Source organism: Caretta caretta, chromosome 16 (genome assembly GCF_965140235.1).
Source record: "Caretta caretta isolate rCarCar2 chromosome 16, rCarCar1.hap1, whole genome shotgun sequence".
Classification (NCBI taxonomy): domain Eukaryota; kingdom Metazoa; phylum Chordata; order Testudines; family Cheloniidae; genus Caretta; species Caretta caretta.
This window is the reverse complement of record NC_134221.1, coordinates 19,961,747-19,979,271: the sequence shown is the minus strand read 5'-3', so window position 1 is coordinate 19,979,271 and position 17,525 is coordinate 19,961,747. Positions and strand designations below refer to the sequence as shown.

Here is a 17,525-nt window from a genome sequence, read left to right as displayed (position 1 = left end):
GCCATCCTGGTGGCAATGGGGCAGGCTCATGCCATGGAACGCCGATTCTGGGCCCGGGGAACAAGCACAGACTGGTGGTACCGCAGACTATTGCAGGTCTGGGACGATTCCCAATGGCTGCGAAATTTTTGTATGCGTAAGGGCACTTTCATGGAACTTTGTGACTTGCTTTCCCCTGCCCTGAAGCGCCAGAATACCAAGATGAGAGCAGCCCTCACAGTTCAAAAACGAGTGGCGATAGCCCTCTGGAAGCTTGCAATGCCAGACAGCTACCGGTCAGTCGGGAATCAATTTGGAGTGGGCAAATCTACTGGGGGGGCTGCTGTGATGCAAGTAGCCGACGCAATTACTGAGCTGCTGCTATCTAGGGTAGTGACTCTGGGAAATGTGCAGGTTATAGTGGATGGCTTTGCTGCAATGGGATTCCCTAAGTGTGGTGGGGCGATAGACGGAACGCATATCCCTATCTTGGCACCGGAGCACTAAGCCGGCGAGTACATAAACCGCAAGGGGTACTTTTCAATAGTGCTGCAAGCTCTGGTGGATCACAAGGGACGTTTCACCAACATCAACGTGGGATGCCCAGGAAAGGTACATGACGCTCGCATCTTTAGGAACTCTGGTCTGTGAGAACAGCTGCAGCAAGGGACTTACTTTCCAGACCAGAAAATAACTGTTGGGGATGTTGAAATGCCTATATGTATCCTTGGGGACCCAGCCTACCCCTTAATGCCATGGCTCATGAAGCCGTACACAGGCAGCCTGAACAGTAGTCAGGAGCTGTTCAACTATAGGCTGAGCAAGTGCAGAATGGTGGTAGAATGTGCATTTGGACGTGTAAAAGTGCACTGGCGCAGTTTACTGACTCGGTTAGACCTCAGCGAAACCAATATTCCCATTGTTATTACTGCTTGCTGTGTGCACCACAATCTCTGTGAGAGTAAGGGGGAGACGTTTATGGCAGGGTGGGAGGTTGAGGCAAATCGCCTGGCCGCTGATTACACGCAGCCAGACACCAGGGTGGTTAGAAGAGCACAGCAGGGCACGCTGTGCATCAGAGAAGCTTTGAAAACCAGTTTCATGACTGGCCAGGCTACGGTGTGACAGTTCTGTTTGTTTGTTGATGAAAACCCACCCCATTGTTTCACTCTACTTCCCTGTAAGCCAACTGCCCTCCCCTCCCCACTTTGATCACCACTTGTAGAGGCAATAAAGTCATTGTTATTTCAAATTCATGCATTCTTTATTAATTCGTCACACAAATGGGGGGATAACTGCCAAGGTAGCCTGGGAGGGGTGGGGGAGGAGGTAAGGATGGAAGGACAAGGCCACACTGCACTTCAAAACTTATTGAATGCCAGCTTTCTGTTGCTTGGGCAGTCCTCTGGAGTGGAGTGGTTGGGTGCCCAGAGTCCCCCCACACCGCATTCTTGGGTGTCTGGGTGAGGAGGCTATGGAACTTGGGGAGGAGGGCGGTTTGTTACACAGGGGCTGCCGTGGTGATCTGTGCTCCTGCTGCCTTTCCAGCACCTCAACCATACGCCAGAGCATATCAGTTTGATCCTCCAGTAGCCTCAGCATTGCATCCTGCCTCCTTTCCTCTCGCTAATCCCTCCTCTCCTCGGGTTCATTTTGTGCTTTCCTGGACTCTGACATTGTCTCCCGCAACGCATTGTGCTGGGCTCTTTCAGCATTGGAGGCCTGTATGAGCTCAGAGAACATTTCATTGTGAGTGTGTTTTTTTCAGCTTCTAATCTTTGACAGCCTCTGGGACAGCGATGATAGGGGGAGCTTTGAAACATTTGCAGCTGCGGGAGGGGAAAAAAGGGAGATTAGTCTCTAAAATGTCGTCTCTTTTCTTTTAAAGAACAATGGGGAGACTCTTTCACGGTGAACCAAGCTATTAACATTACATAGCATGTGTGGTTTCTTTACGAGGTCGCATTTTGCCTCTTCTATCGAGGGCCTGCCCGTATGGTGTGAGAGATCACACATGCAGGGCCGGCGGGCAGCAGATTTCAGCTTGTAGGCAGACACGGTAAGCCACAGTCTTTTGGCTTCTTTAACCTTCCTAACTTGTGGGAATGGTTTCAAACAGCAGCACCCTCATTTCACATACCAAGCACCCATTGGGTTAGCCCTTTAAAAGGAGGGGGCTTCGGTTTTCGGGTTATCGTGCAGCTAACAAACCCAACTAATCCCCCCCACACCCCCCCCAATTCTCTGGGATGATCGCTTCACCCCTCCCCCGATCGCGTGGGTAACAGCGGGGATGATTTCCGTTCAGCCACAGGCAAACGGCTCAGCAGGAACAGCCACCTCTGAATGTCCCCTTAATAAAATTCTCCTACTTCAATCAGGTGACCATGAATTATATCAGTCTCTTGAGATAACACAGAGAGATAAAGAACGGATGTTGCTTGAATGCCAGCAAACACTGGGACCATATGCTGCCATGCTTTGTTATGCAATGATTCCAGACTACGTGCGGCTGGCCTGCCATGGTAAAGTGTCCTACCATGGAGGACGGAATAAGGCTGCCTGCCCCAGAAACCTTTTGCAAAGGCTTTGGGAGTACATCCAGGAGAGCTTCATTGAAATGTCCCTGGAGGATTTCCGCTCCATCCCCATACACATTAACAGACTTTTCCAGTAGCTGTACTGGCTGCGAATGCATCCCAAGTCTTCAGGGCAAAATTAATCATTAAACACGCTTGCTTTTAAACCGTGTATTATATTTACAAAGGTACACTCACCAGAGCTGCCTTCTCCGCCTTCAAGGTCTGGGAGCCCGGGTTGGGAGGGTAGTGGCTCCAAAGTGATAAACAGTTCCTGGCTGTCAGGGAGAACGGTTTCTCCGCTTGCCTGGTGTGCGCTTTCATCTTCCTCGTCCCAAAAATCCTCATCCCTGTTGCGTGAGACCCCCCTTGCAGGAGTCCATGTACGGGGTGGGACAGTGGTAGGGGCACCCCCTACAATTGCATGCAGCTCATCATAGAAGCGGCTTGTCTGGGGCTCTGACCCCAAGCGGGCATTTGCCTCTTGGGTTTTTTGGTAGGCTTGCCTGAGCTCCTTCAGTTTCACTCGGCACTGTTGCGGGTCCCTGTGATATCCTTTGTCCTTCATGCCCTTGGAGATTTTTTTCAAATATTTTGGCATTTCGTCTTTTGGAACGGAGTTCTGATAGCATGGATTCATCTCCCCATACAGCGATCAGATCCATTACCTCCCATATGGTCCATGCTGGAGCTCTTTTCCAATTCTGGGACTCCATGGTCACCTGTGCTGAAGAGCTCTGCATGGTCACCTCTGCTGATGAGCTCACCACACTGGCCAAACAGGAAATGAAATTCAAAAGTTCGTGGGGCTTTTCCTGTCTACCTGGCCTGTGCATCTGAATTGAGAGTGCTGTCCAGAGTGGTCACAATGGAGCACTCTGGGATAGCTCCCGGAGGCCAATACTGTCAAATTGTGTCCACACTACCCCAAATTCGACCCAGCGGTTGATTTTAGTGCTAATCCGCTTGTTGGGGAGGAGTACAGAAACCGGTTTTAAGAGCCCTTAAAGTCAGAAAAAATGGCTTTGTCGTGTGGACGAGTGCAGGGCTAAACCAATCTAATGCTGCTAAATCTGACCTAAACTCGTAGTGTAGACCAGGGCTTAGTATTCAGCCTGTAGTACCAGGCAGTGTCACTGGCATGCCTGCAGCTAGTCACAGAGAGCAAATGTTCTCATTTGCACGTGTAAGTATTTGTACAGAAAATGTTTATTTGCTCATCCAATTAAGGGTCAGAAACAATACCATGTGACTTATCTGACTAATTGCAGCTAACTGCAGCTGGAGTGTTGGCTGTGCATTGAATACTTGCGGCGAGCATCTGTAGTCAACAAAACCTGCACCAAACCCCGCAAATAAATTTGATTAATGAATTAAAATCTGGTGCAAATTGCTCGCTACTGCCCTGCAAGCAGAAAAAGCAGCTCTTTGTCAGATCATAAATTATCCATTGCGGAGTCATAGTTTTTAAAGCTAAAAGGGACCTTTAGGATCTCATAATCTGACCTCCTGCATAGCACAAGCCATGGAATTTCACCCCATGACCTCCACATCGATAACTTGTGGGCAACCCGTTTGCTCAGCTCGGTAGGGAATGCTATTCATCTGGCACCAAACCAAAATGGAAGTCGGGCTCCATCCTCCTCTCTCTTGCTTCCTACTACAGCATTGTTCCTCTGCAGGGCGATTACTCCAGCTGCCCACAATCATTAAATGCCAACCAAGTACTGTGGGCTGCATGCAGCAACGCACGCTCTGTCTCCTATGGGTAAGGGAGGGCTGCAGCCAGTGGTATCAGTGGCTGTTTTTCATTCTAAGTTCTTCTATAGAAGCAGGGGGGGAATCCCAAAAGCTGTGGGAGTCCCAACATCTCTTAGGGCCAGCCTGCAAAGTCCTTGCTCCTACTGATGGAGAGCTGCTCACATGAAGAGTCTCATTGGTTTCAGTGGAATCCCAAGTAAACACTGGCCGGTGTGAGTCACAGCTCTCCAGCCTGGCCCTGTGGGTGTATCTTTCCTCCTGGTTCAGTGCACACTCCCTTTAATCAAGCGGAGTGACATGTACCCAGGACAATGCTGCTGCTGAGGGTTTTGGCGTGATGGTTTCAGGTTTCACTGCTGTGGTTTATCGGCTGAATCAAGCACATTGTTAGACTGTGGGGATACCGGTTTGTTGGTTTTGTTGGGTTTTTAAAGCTCAATCAATCAGAGAGTGGAGTGAGAGGTTTCTGCGGTTTAGCCAGCGGGACATTGTTCAAGGTCTCTGAAGTTCCATGTTGCATTGAGTAGGATCTTCGCGTACTCTAGAGAGGAATAAAACGGCTTCCCAAGAGTGCAAAAACGGTAATAAGCAGGACGCGTCTCTGGAGACCTTCTGCCCAGGGAGTCCCCAGTGCAAATGCGAGTGGCGAGAGCTGGTGGAATCTGCCACAATTTGTTTCCAGTGGAGTTGCCACAGTTTAGGCCATGTCCCTCTCGGGATGGCCAGGATCTCAGACACGCTGAATAGGCAGCGCTAATTTAGGCTCTGCACTTGTACCCCGTGGAGGAGACGCTGGCCGCCCGCAGAAACACCCCTGCAATGGACCAAGGGGTGGCCCAGATAGGCTGGGTGCTTCTGCTCAGCTTTCTGTTGAATCTGTATAGATCTCTGGACACCTGATGGGTAACACCCTGAAATCCACTGCGTGACAATAAATAGCAAACGCACAAAGATTCACAAGGTGGTGGTGGTGGGGAATCACCTGCTACAGGCCAGACTGTGCTGTCCCTCATCCTGCTGGATCCCGAGCTCCTGGGAGACTGCTGTTCCTTATTCCTGGAGTATTCAAACCAGGGGCCTGCTCCAGGCACAGGGTGCTACTCTGCAGCAGTAAGGATGCCCAGTGTGTGGCCTTCGTTGGAAGGGGCAGGGCTGCTGCCTGCTGCTTCGCCCTTGAAGTGAATGAGTGCTGAATGAGTGCTGCTTGCCCCCTGTCTGAGCCTGGGCATGAGACTGTGCTAGGGCAGGGCCTGCGGCTTTTCCTTATCGCTCCCTTCCCCCAGCCACGCTCAGCATTTTGGCTTTTTTCCTGGAGGGCCCAGGATTTCCCCGCGGTGACACCCTCTGATCCCACTTCCTCAGCCCGAACAGCTGGAGCGGGCTCCCCTTCCAGCCCTCAGCCTGCTGCCCGCAACCTGTCGAAATCAGTGCTTGGGGGAGAGGAGAGGCCTGCCAGGAGCAGGGGCCGCTGTCTGGCTGAAATCAGGAGTTTGGGGCGGAGGGGGGGATAAAGTCCCTTTAAGCCCCTTGACTTGTGAGCTCTGTCTGACATCACCCGGCCGGGGCGGGGCCTGCCTGCTAGTTACTGTTACTCTGCATCACTTCCTCGCTGCCACCCCGCTTACGGTTACGGCGCCGAGCTGCAGCTGTAGGTGCAAAGTGGATCCCCCTCGCGGGGTGTGTGTGTGGGTGTGTGGGTGTGTTCCGGCTACTCCTGCTCCACAAAGCCCCCTCGGGGAGGAGGGGGGAGGGAAGGCTTTCAGGCTGGAGCTGCCTTTTTCATGGCTTTTCTCCCCCACGATGAGATCCAGAACTCGGCCCCCAAGAGACTCTACTCCAGGTAGGAGAGGGCTTCACTGGCAGCTGTTGACGGTGCCCCCCCCCCACCCCGCGGCAGGGGCCGTGGCTCGCCCCCGGGGCGGTCTCCCAGCCCCTCCCGTTGCGGCGTCCCAGTGTCCGCTGCGATCACCCGCACGCGGGGCCAGAGGAAAAGTTCTCCGGCTTCGGAGAGCCGCGAGGGTCGCCCAGGGGTGGGCGATGCTTCACGCCGCAGCTCGCCGGTTAAAGCAGCCAGGCGCCCCCGGCCGTGGGCTTCCCCGGGCTGGAGTCGAGCGGCGGAGACCCCAGACCGGCCGCCGGGCTTCGCAGCCGCTGGCTCATCGCTGCTCCGTCCCTTGCAGCTGTGAGCGCCTGGGCGGGAGCGAGGGGCCGGCTCCTGTCGTCGACGCTCACCCTCGGCTTGCAGCGGGCGGGGGTGGGGGGGTCTCTGCAGCCCAGCCCGCGACTCTGTGTCGAAGCGAAACCCCAGGGTCAGCTGGGTGCACACGGGACTGCAGTGAGCCGGTTTGCACCGGGTTTCTCTTCCGTGCGGGGTTCCGGGGGCGCAGCGCCGCCTGGCTCTGGCTGGAAAGGCCCCCTGGGGTCGTGTCTTTTGCTTGCGTCGCTTGGTGTAAACCCTCCTCGTCGAAAACGGAGCCGGCTTTTAGCAAACGCTGCTATTGATCTTCCCGGCTCTGGCGCAGACGGGCTTAGAGGGGGAAGCATCTCCTCCCTGGCATTGGTTTATCTCGCCCCCGTTCAGAAGGGTGTGTGTACACACATACACACACGCAGTTGATGCCCACATGGGCATCGGGGGGATTGAACCAGAGACCTTTAGTGCTAGAAGCAGGAGGTTCCCCCTACTGGAGCTGACCGGAGGATGGCGGTTCCTTTAGAGGTTTAATTCCTTACTATGGAACAAGCCCCTGCTGTGTCTGATTCAGCCTGATCTGGGATGTCCAGCTCTGCTGAGACTGGGGCAAAATGGGTATTTGAATTTCACTCTCCCAGGCCAGACCCCTAGCCTCAGAGCTAGAGAGTCCCTCTTGAAAACACTGTTGAAACCAATATGTTTCAGCTGCCTGACAAAAGTTCATTTAGTTGAAAATGTTCTCACCAGCTGTAGCCTCTACCCCCTGGAGCTGAAGGAGCAGCTCCATTAGCCAGCAGCTGTAGTGGATTCTTATCCTCTTGACTAGGGAGGGACAGAGGCCCACAGTGTGGGTTACCAGTGCATCTGGGAGGGGAATCATGTGAAAAGATGGTCTGATGCTTGATTCTGTATAGACCAGTGCTGCTTTTGCAAACATGTAGCAAAGTAGGGCCCTGCTCTGAGTAGCTTACGGTCTATTTCAGGTGGCAAAGGGTACACAGGAGGACTGCAATTCATAACGCGCACTGAGGATTCTGGGTGCAAAAATAAGTGGAGGAGGGTTGGCTAGAAATGGGTTTTCCGGAGTGTTTTGTAAGAGGAGAGGAAGTGCTGGTGTGTGGGAAGTGAGAGGCTGTTACTCTCATGGGGGCACAGAAAGTGTAAAGATAAAAGCAGGAGAGAGAATACTGTGCCCCTCATGGTAGAGAAAAGCTATGACATGGCTGTAATTAACATACAGGGGATTCTTTACTGAAGCTGCTGGCCACACAGACCCTGTAGTTCTCCTTGGTTCTCTAGCACAATTAGTTAGTCGCTGTAGGAGCAACTTAGCATCATGCTAAGATTTTGCCTGGACCAAGCAGTTGTGGATGGGACTATTAGTTACATTACACATTCAGAGCAGAGGCAGATTTGCCCAAACCCCAGTCTCAAAGCGAAAAATGGATGCCACACATGTAAAAGTAGAGAATGTTCTCATGAACCCCATGCAAACTGAAACAGCTGTGTTTTCCCAGCTCTGGTCCTGCCTGTTACTTGAACCAAATCAAAGAAGTCTAGTGTGGAGAAAGTTCATGACCTTAAGATATTTCTGTGTTGCTATCAATATTATCTGCATTTCAGATTCTCTCCAGCAATGGGACACAGTCTGTGCAATATCTGGAATTTTAAAAAAAATTCCCTCTAACCATACACAATATGGTGTTTTTTCCATTGGCCCCTCTTTGATACATGCTTTACACAAAAAGAAAAGGAGTACTTTTGGCACCTTAGAGACTAACCAATTTATTTGAGCATAAGCTTTCGTGAGCTACAGCTCACTTCATCGGATGCATACTGTGGAAACTGCAGAAGACATTATATACACAGAGACCATGAAACAATACCTCCTCCCATCCCACTCTCCTGCTGGTAATAGCTTATCTAAAGTGATCACTCTCCTTACAATGTGTATGATAATCAAGTTGGGCCATTTCCAGCACAAAGCCAGGTTTTCTCACCCCCCCACCCTTCCAAAAACCACACACACAAACTCACTCTCCTGCTGGTAATAGCTTATCCAAACTGACCACGCTCCTTACAATGTGTATGATAATCAAGGTACACATTGTAAGGAGAGTGGTCAGTTTGGATGAGCTATTTTAGATAAGCTATTACCAGCAGGAGAGTGGGATGGGAGGAGGTATTGTTTCATGGTCTATGTGTATATAATGTCTTCTGCAGTTTCCACAGTATGCATCCGATGAAGTGAGCTGTAGCTCACGAAAGCTTATGCTCAAATAAATTGGTTAGTCTCTAAGGTGCCACAAGTCCTCCTTTTCTTCCAGCAGAAGAGTGAGTTTGTGTGTGTGTGTGTGCGGGGGGGGGGGGTGAGAAGACCTGGATTTGTGCTGGAAATGGCCCACCTTGATTATCATGCACATTGTAGGGAGATGACAGGTTTCAGAGGAACAGCCGTGTTAGTCTGTATTCGCAAAAAGAAAAGGAGTACTTGTGGCACCTTAGAGACTAACCAATTTATTTGAGCATGAGCTTTCGTGAGCTACAGTAAACATCCACGGTAAACATCTGATGAAGTGAGCTGTAGCTCACGAAAGCTCATGCTCAAATAAATTGGTTAGTCTCTAAGGTGCCACAAGTACTCCTTTTCTTATTGTAGGGAGAGTGGTCACTTTGGATAAGCTATTACCAGCAGGAGAGTGAGTGTGTGTGTGTGTGTTTTTGGGGGAGGGAGTGTGAGAAAACCTGGATTTATGCTGGAAATGGCCCAACTTGATTATCATACACATTGTAAGGAGAGTGATCACTTTAGATAAGCTATTACCAGCAGGAGAGTGGGGTGGGAGGAGGTATTGTTTCATGGTCTCTGTGTATATAATGTCTTCTGCAGTTTCCACAGTATGTATCTGATGAAGTGAGCTGTAGCTCACGAAAGCTTATGCTCAAATAAATTGGTTAGTCTCTAAGGTGCCACAAGTCCTCCTTTTCTTTTTGCGAATACAGACTAACACGGCTGTTACTCTGAAACATGCTTTACACAATAATTCAACCTAGCAATGAAAGGGCTATTTGTCTGATTCTATTGAATATGGGTTGAAGAGAGCACTAGGTGCCTGTTTAGGTTGTTTTTTTTTTCTTCCCCCTGTTGACCACCAGCTGCTGGTAACAGCCAAAAGAGAATGCACTGTTGCAACAAATAGTTTAGCCTACCCCTGTTTTAGGCTGGGGTTGTGGAAATGTATACTACCTTCTAAGCAGGTTAGAGTCAATCTCTCTTACTTCTTGCAAACCTTTTAGTTTAAATAAACTTTAATCATTTTTGTGAAGGAAATCCAAGTGGGCGTTTTGCGACTCTTTAATACATGCCCACCCCTGCATGTTTGCTGCACAACTGCTAATTCAGGGAGGGAAAGGAGAGGTGGGTAGATGCCCCACCTCTTACACATGGATTCATCTAGACAGCTCTCAGGAAAGAGATGAGCTGCTAAAATCCCCAGCAAACGAAATTTGACCACTTCAGCTGAGTTTAGCTCTGCGTTTTTGGGATTGCTTGAACTCGGACTACGAGGACTGTGAAATTCCCACAAACCGTGACAGCTGTGACTGAATGTCGTATCCCTGCTGGGAGAATATGCCATGCTGCAGCCTCGAGACCATCCTTCTGCGCCTGACCTACATGCTTTGTGCACCCCAAACTCCCATGGGCTTCCAGGGGAGTCTCAGATGCTGGTGGAATGTGGCCATGTCTTTTGTGCTCCAGGCTCATTGAGTGTGACTGGGACTGTGACCTTAAGCACTATGTAAGAGCTCAGACAAGGACTGAAAGTGACCAGGAATCCTGGATCGTGATTTGTGGTGGATACTGTGGATCAGACTCCTCCTTGGGGTAGGGGAGGGGGCGGGTGTCCTCTGAAACCCCAAAACTTAAAGGCTTTCTGCTTTAACAGGCCATTCTGCAGATTGATGAGGCTGTGTGTGAGAGAGGTCGGCATGTTCTTGGGAAAGCAGCAGCATTGAATTCACATCACGGGCCCATTACAAGTCCGGCATGGAGAGGACATTAGCTAACAGTGCACTCAGATCAGAAACGAACAAAGCTGGCACGAAGGCTTGGATAAAAGATCACCCTCCCCAGTGCTGCCTGTTTGAAGAGACTCATACAGACTCCAAAGCATTTAGAAATGTTCCTGATTTGCCCTGAGCATGGCATGAACAGCATCCAGCTCATTTAGTGTCAATCCAGCGTTTACCTGACCTATGTGTGTGGGGGGCGGGCAATAGGTATATCAGGGGCCCTCAAAGCATCCTGGTTCTTCCCCTTAATGAAGGCGCCCTATTATGATAGACTCATGGGCTGCATTTTGCCAAAGCCAGTAGGAGCTGAGGTAGCTCAGCACCGGCAAATCGGGCAATATGAAGTGTGTTTGGAAAGTGTTTTAACAGAGCAGGGGAAAGGGAGCTAGTGTTCTGGATTTACTAATCCATTGGGGGGAAGGCCTGTGATCTGAGGGCCCCAAGCACAGCACGGAGAACCTGAGCTCTCCTCCCTGTGCTGACATGGACTCACTCTGTGACCCTTGTGCAAGTCACAGTTCCTCCATGCCTCAGTTTCCCCATTGGTAAATGAGACTAATGAACCATACCTCAGAGGTGGCATGAGGCTTGATTAGAGGCTGTGCTCCTTACTTGGATACATTTTTACTGCAGCCAGCCAGAGTCTGACCTGAGCAAATGTGGCAGGGTGGCCCTGCAGGAGCGTTGATACAGATTGCCTTTTCTGTGCAGCGCTGCCCTTTTGAAGAGACCTTGTGTAATCACTCACCTTTGTACTGCTAGTCATGGTAATGATAGATGGTGTGGGCTGGCTGCTTGCTCCATAAATCTGAGCAAAGCTGGAGTCTGAAATGGAAAAGGGGTGTGGGGAGCGAGGCCAGGGCCATTCTATTCATCCCTGTTTTAGAAAAGTACATTTCTGCTCAGAACAGTTCCACTTTGAAGTGCTTTACACCAGATCCTAGCCACTCTCCCATGCTAGGGAAGGGCACCAGGGCACAATCCCCCAACACACACACCTTGCATGGGACTGCCAGAGTCCTGGAGCTGGGCTTTTTACGGGAAATGGGGTGCTTGTATAGCCATCTGGTGAGTGGGTGTTAGTTTCCCCTCTGGGCTCAGTCCATAGAGAATATAAGTCTGTATAGTTCTGGAGGTCCCAGGGTCAGTCCCTGGTGTGTCAGACAGGAGGATGTCCAACACATTTGCACCAACTCCTAAATTGCCCCCTTTTGTGCTACTCTGGCCTCAAAACTGCAGAGAAGATAGGGTCTAGGATTCAGATCCCAAACCAGCCCGCTGAGTGCCCTGAAAAGTTCAGTGGTTTTCTTCTTTTTGAATAAAAGACCAAGTTGGGTGGAAGAACTATATAACAGTATGTTCATCAGCTGGGGGATATTCCCTTGGGAAGAGCCTATATCCATATTGCTGCATTTTTTTCAGTAGCTCCCAGAAATCACAATACTCCATGAAATATTCAGATTTTTTTTTGGACACTCAGCACTCAGAGAAGCAAATCTCCAAAGCATTCAAATAAATGGCTGTATATTATTGTGAAAGTGGGGTGGTGTGTTTTGTGTAGTGAAAGTGAAGTATAATTGGGAGCAAAAGAAAATACTTTAACCTGTTTGATAAGATTGCAGAATGGTCATCTCCTTTCCCTGGCCTGTTCAGTCACTGGCTTTTCAGCTGCAATTATTCACCAAGATGAAAATTAGCAGGTGGCTTTTGTTACCTGGACAGCTAGGAACTGGACTGAAATCGACCAACCTGTATCAACCCAGACTGGAACTAAATAGGCAACCTAGCGATGAAAAGCTTCATTATATCTCGCTGTAAATCCTCTGAGCCATCTATGAGAGGTTTTTGATTGTTAGTGGTAGGAGAAACGTCACTGAAGCTTTTTCAAGAAAATACCAGCGATAAACAAACATGACTGGATTGTTCCATCTCACTGGAAAGGAGTTCAGGTGAAATGCATCCTTTGAAATTGCACATGTAGACTAAATGGCTGGACTCACTGTACCAAACCTAAGTGTTTAAAGCACTAAATGGTAACGTTGGGAAGGAAAAACTCTCCTGTTGCATAATGCATTTTGATGCGGGTCCCAAGGGGTTGGCCATGCACAAGTTCCCAGGGTGGATGCTGATTGGTATACTGCAAGTAGGCAGGCACCTTATTTGGTAGGACAAGCAAATAGGTGGAATTGGTGCAGCTAGTTACACATGCGGAGTAGCAGGCACTCGCTGCAAGCTTAAGTGACTGCACCACAATGATTCAGACCGCAAATGAGATTTATTTTGCACAGTTGACTGTCTCCCCTGTACTCTGTTCACTTCACCTCTGTTGGGACGACTTCTGCAATTCTAAACAGCTACTCTCCTTCCCACCAGTGTTTCCTCCTTCTCCCCAAATGTGTAATTCTACTGCCAAAATCTCTCCCATCATGCATCACAGGCTGAAGGACATTCAGTCCTAGATCTCTGGCAGGTCTAAGGTCTGGTATGCTGTGGGCCATGAGACTTAGAATCATAGAATATCAGGGTTGGAAGGGACCTCGGGAGGTCATCTAGTCCAACCCCCTGCTCAAAGCAGGACCAATCCCCAATTAAATCATCCCAGCCAGGGCTTTGTCAAGCCTGACCTTAAAAACTTCTAAGGAAGGAGATTCTACCACCTCCCTAGGTAATGCATTCCAGTGTTTCACCACCCTCCTAGTGAAAAAGTTTTTCCTAATATCCAGCCTAAACCTCCCCCACTGCAACTTGAGACCATTACTCCTTGTCCTGTCCTCATCTACCACTGAGAATAGTCTAGAACCATCCTCTCTGGAACCACCTCTCAGGTAGTTGAAAGCAGCTATCAAATCCCCCCTCAATCTTCTCTTCTGCAGACTAAACAATCCCCGTTCCCTCAGCCTCTCCTCATAAGTCATGTGTTCCAGACCCCTAATCATTTTTGTTGCCCTTCGCTGGACTCTCTCCAATTTATCCACATCCTTCTTGTAGTGTGGGGCCCAAAACTGGACACAGTACTCCAGATGAGGCCTCACCAATGTCGAATAGAGGGGGACGATCACGTCCCTCGATCTGCTCGCTATGCCCCTACTTGTACATCCCAAAATGCCATTGGCCTTCTTGGCAACAAGGGCACACTGCTGACTCATATCCAGCTTCTCGTCCACTGTCACCCCTAGGTCCTTTTCCGCAGAACTGCTGCCTAGCCATTCGGTCCCTAGCCTCTAGCTGTGCATTGGGTTCTTCCGTCCTAAGTGCAGGACCCTGCACTTATCCTTATTGAACCTCATCAGATTTCTTTTGGCCCAATCCTCCAATTTGTCTAGGTCCCTCTGTATCCTATCCCTGCCCTCCAGCGTATCTACCACTCCTCCCAGTTTAGTATCATCCGCAAATTCGCTGAGAGTGCAATCCACACCATCCTCCAGATCATTTATGAAGATATTGAACAAAACCAGCCCCAGGATTTTGCCATTGGAAAGCCGAAAATGCCCTTGTTTTGTGACATAAGGCCTTTGTTTTTAGCCCCGATATATCAGACCTTCAAACTGCTATATTATTACATTTGAAAAAGCCATTTTAGATCATTATTAGAAGTCTCTAAATTATATTAGCTATAGTTTTTCTGCCCCCACCTACGGCCGGTGTGGTTGGACTCATGGCACGAAGGCAGCCTGCCTTGGCAGGAAAAAGGGTCTGAAAAATCACGCGCACACACATTTCTAAAATGTCTGTGCTGCGTCATAGGGGGTCTAGGCAAAACGCAGGATTACTTGGTGTGGAGTAATGGTTTTGTTAACATCTGTTCAGCTTGCAGAACTTGTTTGTAGTTTTAACATTCATGAGTAACGTGGGTCATCCCACAGCAGCAGGCATTCTGTGAGTAACTGGATGGTTTTGTGGCTAAGGCACTGAACTGGAACTCAGGAGATGTAGGTTCATTTCCTGGCTTTGCTACAGACTCCCTGGGTAATCTTGGGCAAGTCACTGTATTTCTCATTTCACCCTATTTAAAAGGGGGTGATTTCTCTCAGCCTTTGTCTCTTCTGTCTATTTAGAGTGTCAGTTTGTTTGGGCTGGAGACACCTCTTACTCTGAATGTGTACAGCCCGTTGCACAATGGGGTTCTGTGCTTAGCTTTGGTGTCCAGTTGCTACTGTAATACAAATAATAAATGCACTGCCCTAAACACAGAGACACGCATGTGTGTATATAGGTCATCTGAACACTTCGGATTAGTCTTCCAATCAAGATGCTCTATCAGTATTCCCTGTGCCAGTTTAGCTGACTGGCAGTTAACTAACACAGTTTATGCCAGACATTGTGCTTGTTATGTCCTGTTCCCGCAAGCAATAGCAATCCTTGCCTTTTTTTGTCCTAAAATATTTCATATTGTAGAGCAGATACGACAAACGGATGGAACAGAAATAGCACTTTCGAGTGGGGTGGCAGGCTTAGGAGTTATGCAATTTTCTATCAACTCAAGTCAAACCAACCTGATAGCTTTCTTTGCAGGGTAACAAGCCTTGTGGCTGGGGGGGAAGCAGTAGACGTGGTATAGCTTGACTTTAGTAAGGCTTTTGATACTGTCTCGCATGACCTTCTCATAAACAACCTAGATGGAGCTACTATAAGGTGGGTGCATAACTGGTTGGAAAATCGTTCCCAGAGAGTAGTTATCAGTGGTTCACAGTCATGTTGGAAGGGCATAATGAGTGGGGTCCCACAGGGATCGGTTCTGGGTCCGGTTCTGTTCAGTATCTTCATCAGTGATTTAGATAATGGCATACAGAGTACACGTACAAAGTTTGTGGACGATACCAAGCTGGGAGGGGTTGCAAGTGCTTTGGAAGATGGGATTAAAATTCAAAATGATCTGGACAAACTGGAGAAATGGTCTGAAGTAAATAGGATGAAATTCAATAAGGACAAATGCAAAGTACTCCATTTAGGAAGGAACAATCAGTTGCACACATACGATATGGGAAATGACTGCCTTGGAAGGAGTTCTGCAGAAAGGAATCTGGGGGTCATAGTGGATCACAGGCTAAATATGAGTCAACAGTGTAACACTGTTGCAAAACAAACAAACACATAATTCTGGGATGTATTAGCAGGACTTTTGTAAGCAAGACACGAGAAGTAATTCTTCCACTCTACTCCACGCTGATTAGGCCTGAAGTGGAGTATTGTGTCCAGTTCTGAGTGCCACATTTCAGGAAAGATGTGGACAAGTTGTAGAAGTCCAGAGAAGAGCAACAAAAATTATTAAAGTTCTAGAAAACATGACCTATGAGGGAAGATTGAAAAAAAAACCTGGGTTTATTTAGTCTGGAGAAGAGAAGACTGAGAGGGGACATGAGAAGAGTTTTCAACTACATAAATGGTTGTTACAAGGAGGAGGGAGAAAAATTGTTGTTCTTGACCTCTGAGGATAGGACAAGAAGCAGTGGGCTTAAATTTCAGCAAGGGTGGTTTAGGTTGGACATTAGGAAAAACTTCCTAACTGTCAGGGTGGTTAAGCACTGGCATAAATTGCCTAGGGAGGTGGTGGAATCTCCATCATTGGGGATTTTTAAAAGCAGGTTGGACAAACACCTGTCAGGGATGCTCTAGATAATACTTAGTCCTGTCATGAGTGCAGGGGACTGGACTAGATGACCTCTCAAGGTCTCTTACAGTTCTGTGATTCTAAGTCAAATAAGCTTAATTGCCTTTCAGGGTTGGAAGCGTCCCCCTAAAGTCAGTTCACAGAGAGCTGAATGTTGACTCTTTAATTGGCTATCTCTGAGCCTTACTGGACAGGGAGACCTGGGCTTGGAAATGACGGCGTTCGCCTGTCCCCTTCCTCTGCTGCACAGCATGGCTCGGTCATGCCTTGCACGGGATGGCCTTGAGTTACATCACCTGCTACGCAAAGGTCTTTTGCCAGGAGGTTCACCGCTGTGCCGCCGACCTCGTCGTAGCTCCTTTCTGCCTCCCCTCCTGGGAAGGGACCTGAAGAACCATGCTCATAGTCAGCAAAGGAGAAGTCAGGGGTACTGATGGGTCCCCAGGTGAGGAGATCATTGGCAGCCAAGTTGGGACTGACTTGGGTGCTGGGAAAGTGGTTCGGCTGGACAGTGGGAATGCTGCCATCGCAGGAAATGTTTGTTTTAAAAAGTCTGGGTTGTCTGGGTAGCGAGGAGGAGCCTTTTACCTCTAGATTGCTGGTTCAAATCCAGCTGGGGTCAGCAATACCCAAAAGACATTACCTTCAGGTGGAGACCATGCTGTGTAGGTACCCAATCTCCCAGTGCAGAGGTTTCCAACTCTGGGAGGGCAGAATTTATTCTGAGCTTGCCGGGGGGGGGGGGGGGGGGTACCGTGCACATTTTACCCACATCAGTGAGTACCTAGCACCCCGATTCCTCCAGACATATTGCGTCCTCAGATGACGCTGTGCATTGGACTCTGGATGGTGCTGTGCATTTTGATGGATTTTTGTTAAGCTCGAATAGCATTATACAAAGTCGTTGGTACCTGTACGTTAAGCTGTTTGCTACGATGCGGTCTGCACATCTAACTGTAAGCATTGACCCCAATTACAGTTTTGCTTGTGCCCTTTATTACAATGGATCGTTGGCTGTGTTTGAATCAGTGCCTTACTGTTTTTAATATTTAGTGAGAGTTGCATGTTGGCTTTTGTTATTTTTTTATTGGTACATGTACTTGTGTGGCGAGGCAGGGGTGTAAATTGCTACAGGCACAGAGAAGGGGGGCATAGGCCAAATAAGTCTGAGAACCACTGTCCTAGCAGACGGGTGCTGGTTAGAGCCTTGGTGCTAACTGGAATTCTCTTTAGCAATATTCATGCACTCCATCTGCCCTTGGTACTTTTGCTGTATGGAATTAATTTCTGCAGTTGTCCTGGGTGATGTAACCAATTAGGGGTTGGCTTA

At 48.9% G+C, this 17,525-nt stretch overlaps 1 protein-coding gene and 1 long non-coding RNA gene across 4 annotated transcripts in view; one reads left to right on the top strand and one right to left on the bottom strand.

The window, feature by feature from the left end:
* Positions 1-17,525, top strand: part of GPSM1 (G protein signaling modulator 1) — a 214,140-nt gene that overhangs the window by 61,943 nt on the left and 134,672 nt on the right. The window contains exon 1 of one of the 3 annotated variants that reach the window (XM_048822352.2): positions 5,882-5,967. The exons of 1 other annotated variant lie outside the window; for it this stretch is intronic. Coding sequence is in view for 1 of the 2 variants with exons in the window: in XM_048822351.2 (XP_048678308.1) it covers positions 6,101-6,159 (59 nt within the window). In the remaining variant the exon portion in view is untranslated. Of the gene's footprint in view, positions 1-5,881; positions 5,968-6,024; positions 6,160-17,525 lie in introns of those variants that run through there. One more of the 3 variants, XM_048822351.2, reaches the window with a different exon arrangement.
* Positions 1,749-5,893, bottom strand: LOC125623295 (uncharacterized). Its single transcript, XR_007352955.2, has 2 exons — positions 2,757-5,893; positions 1,749-1,808 (listed from the first exon to the last, which is right to left on the bottom strand). It is a non-coding gene; the product is annotated as an uncharacterized LOC125623295 (long non-coding RNA).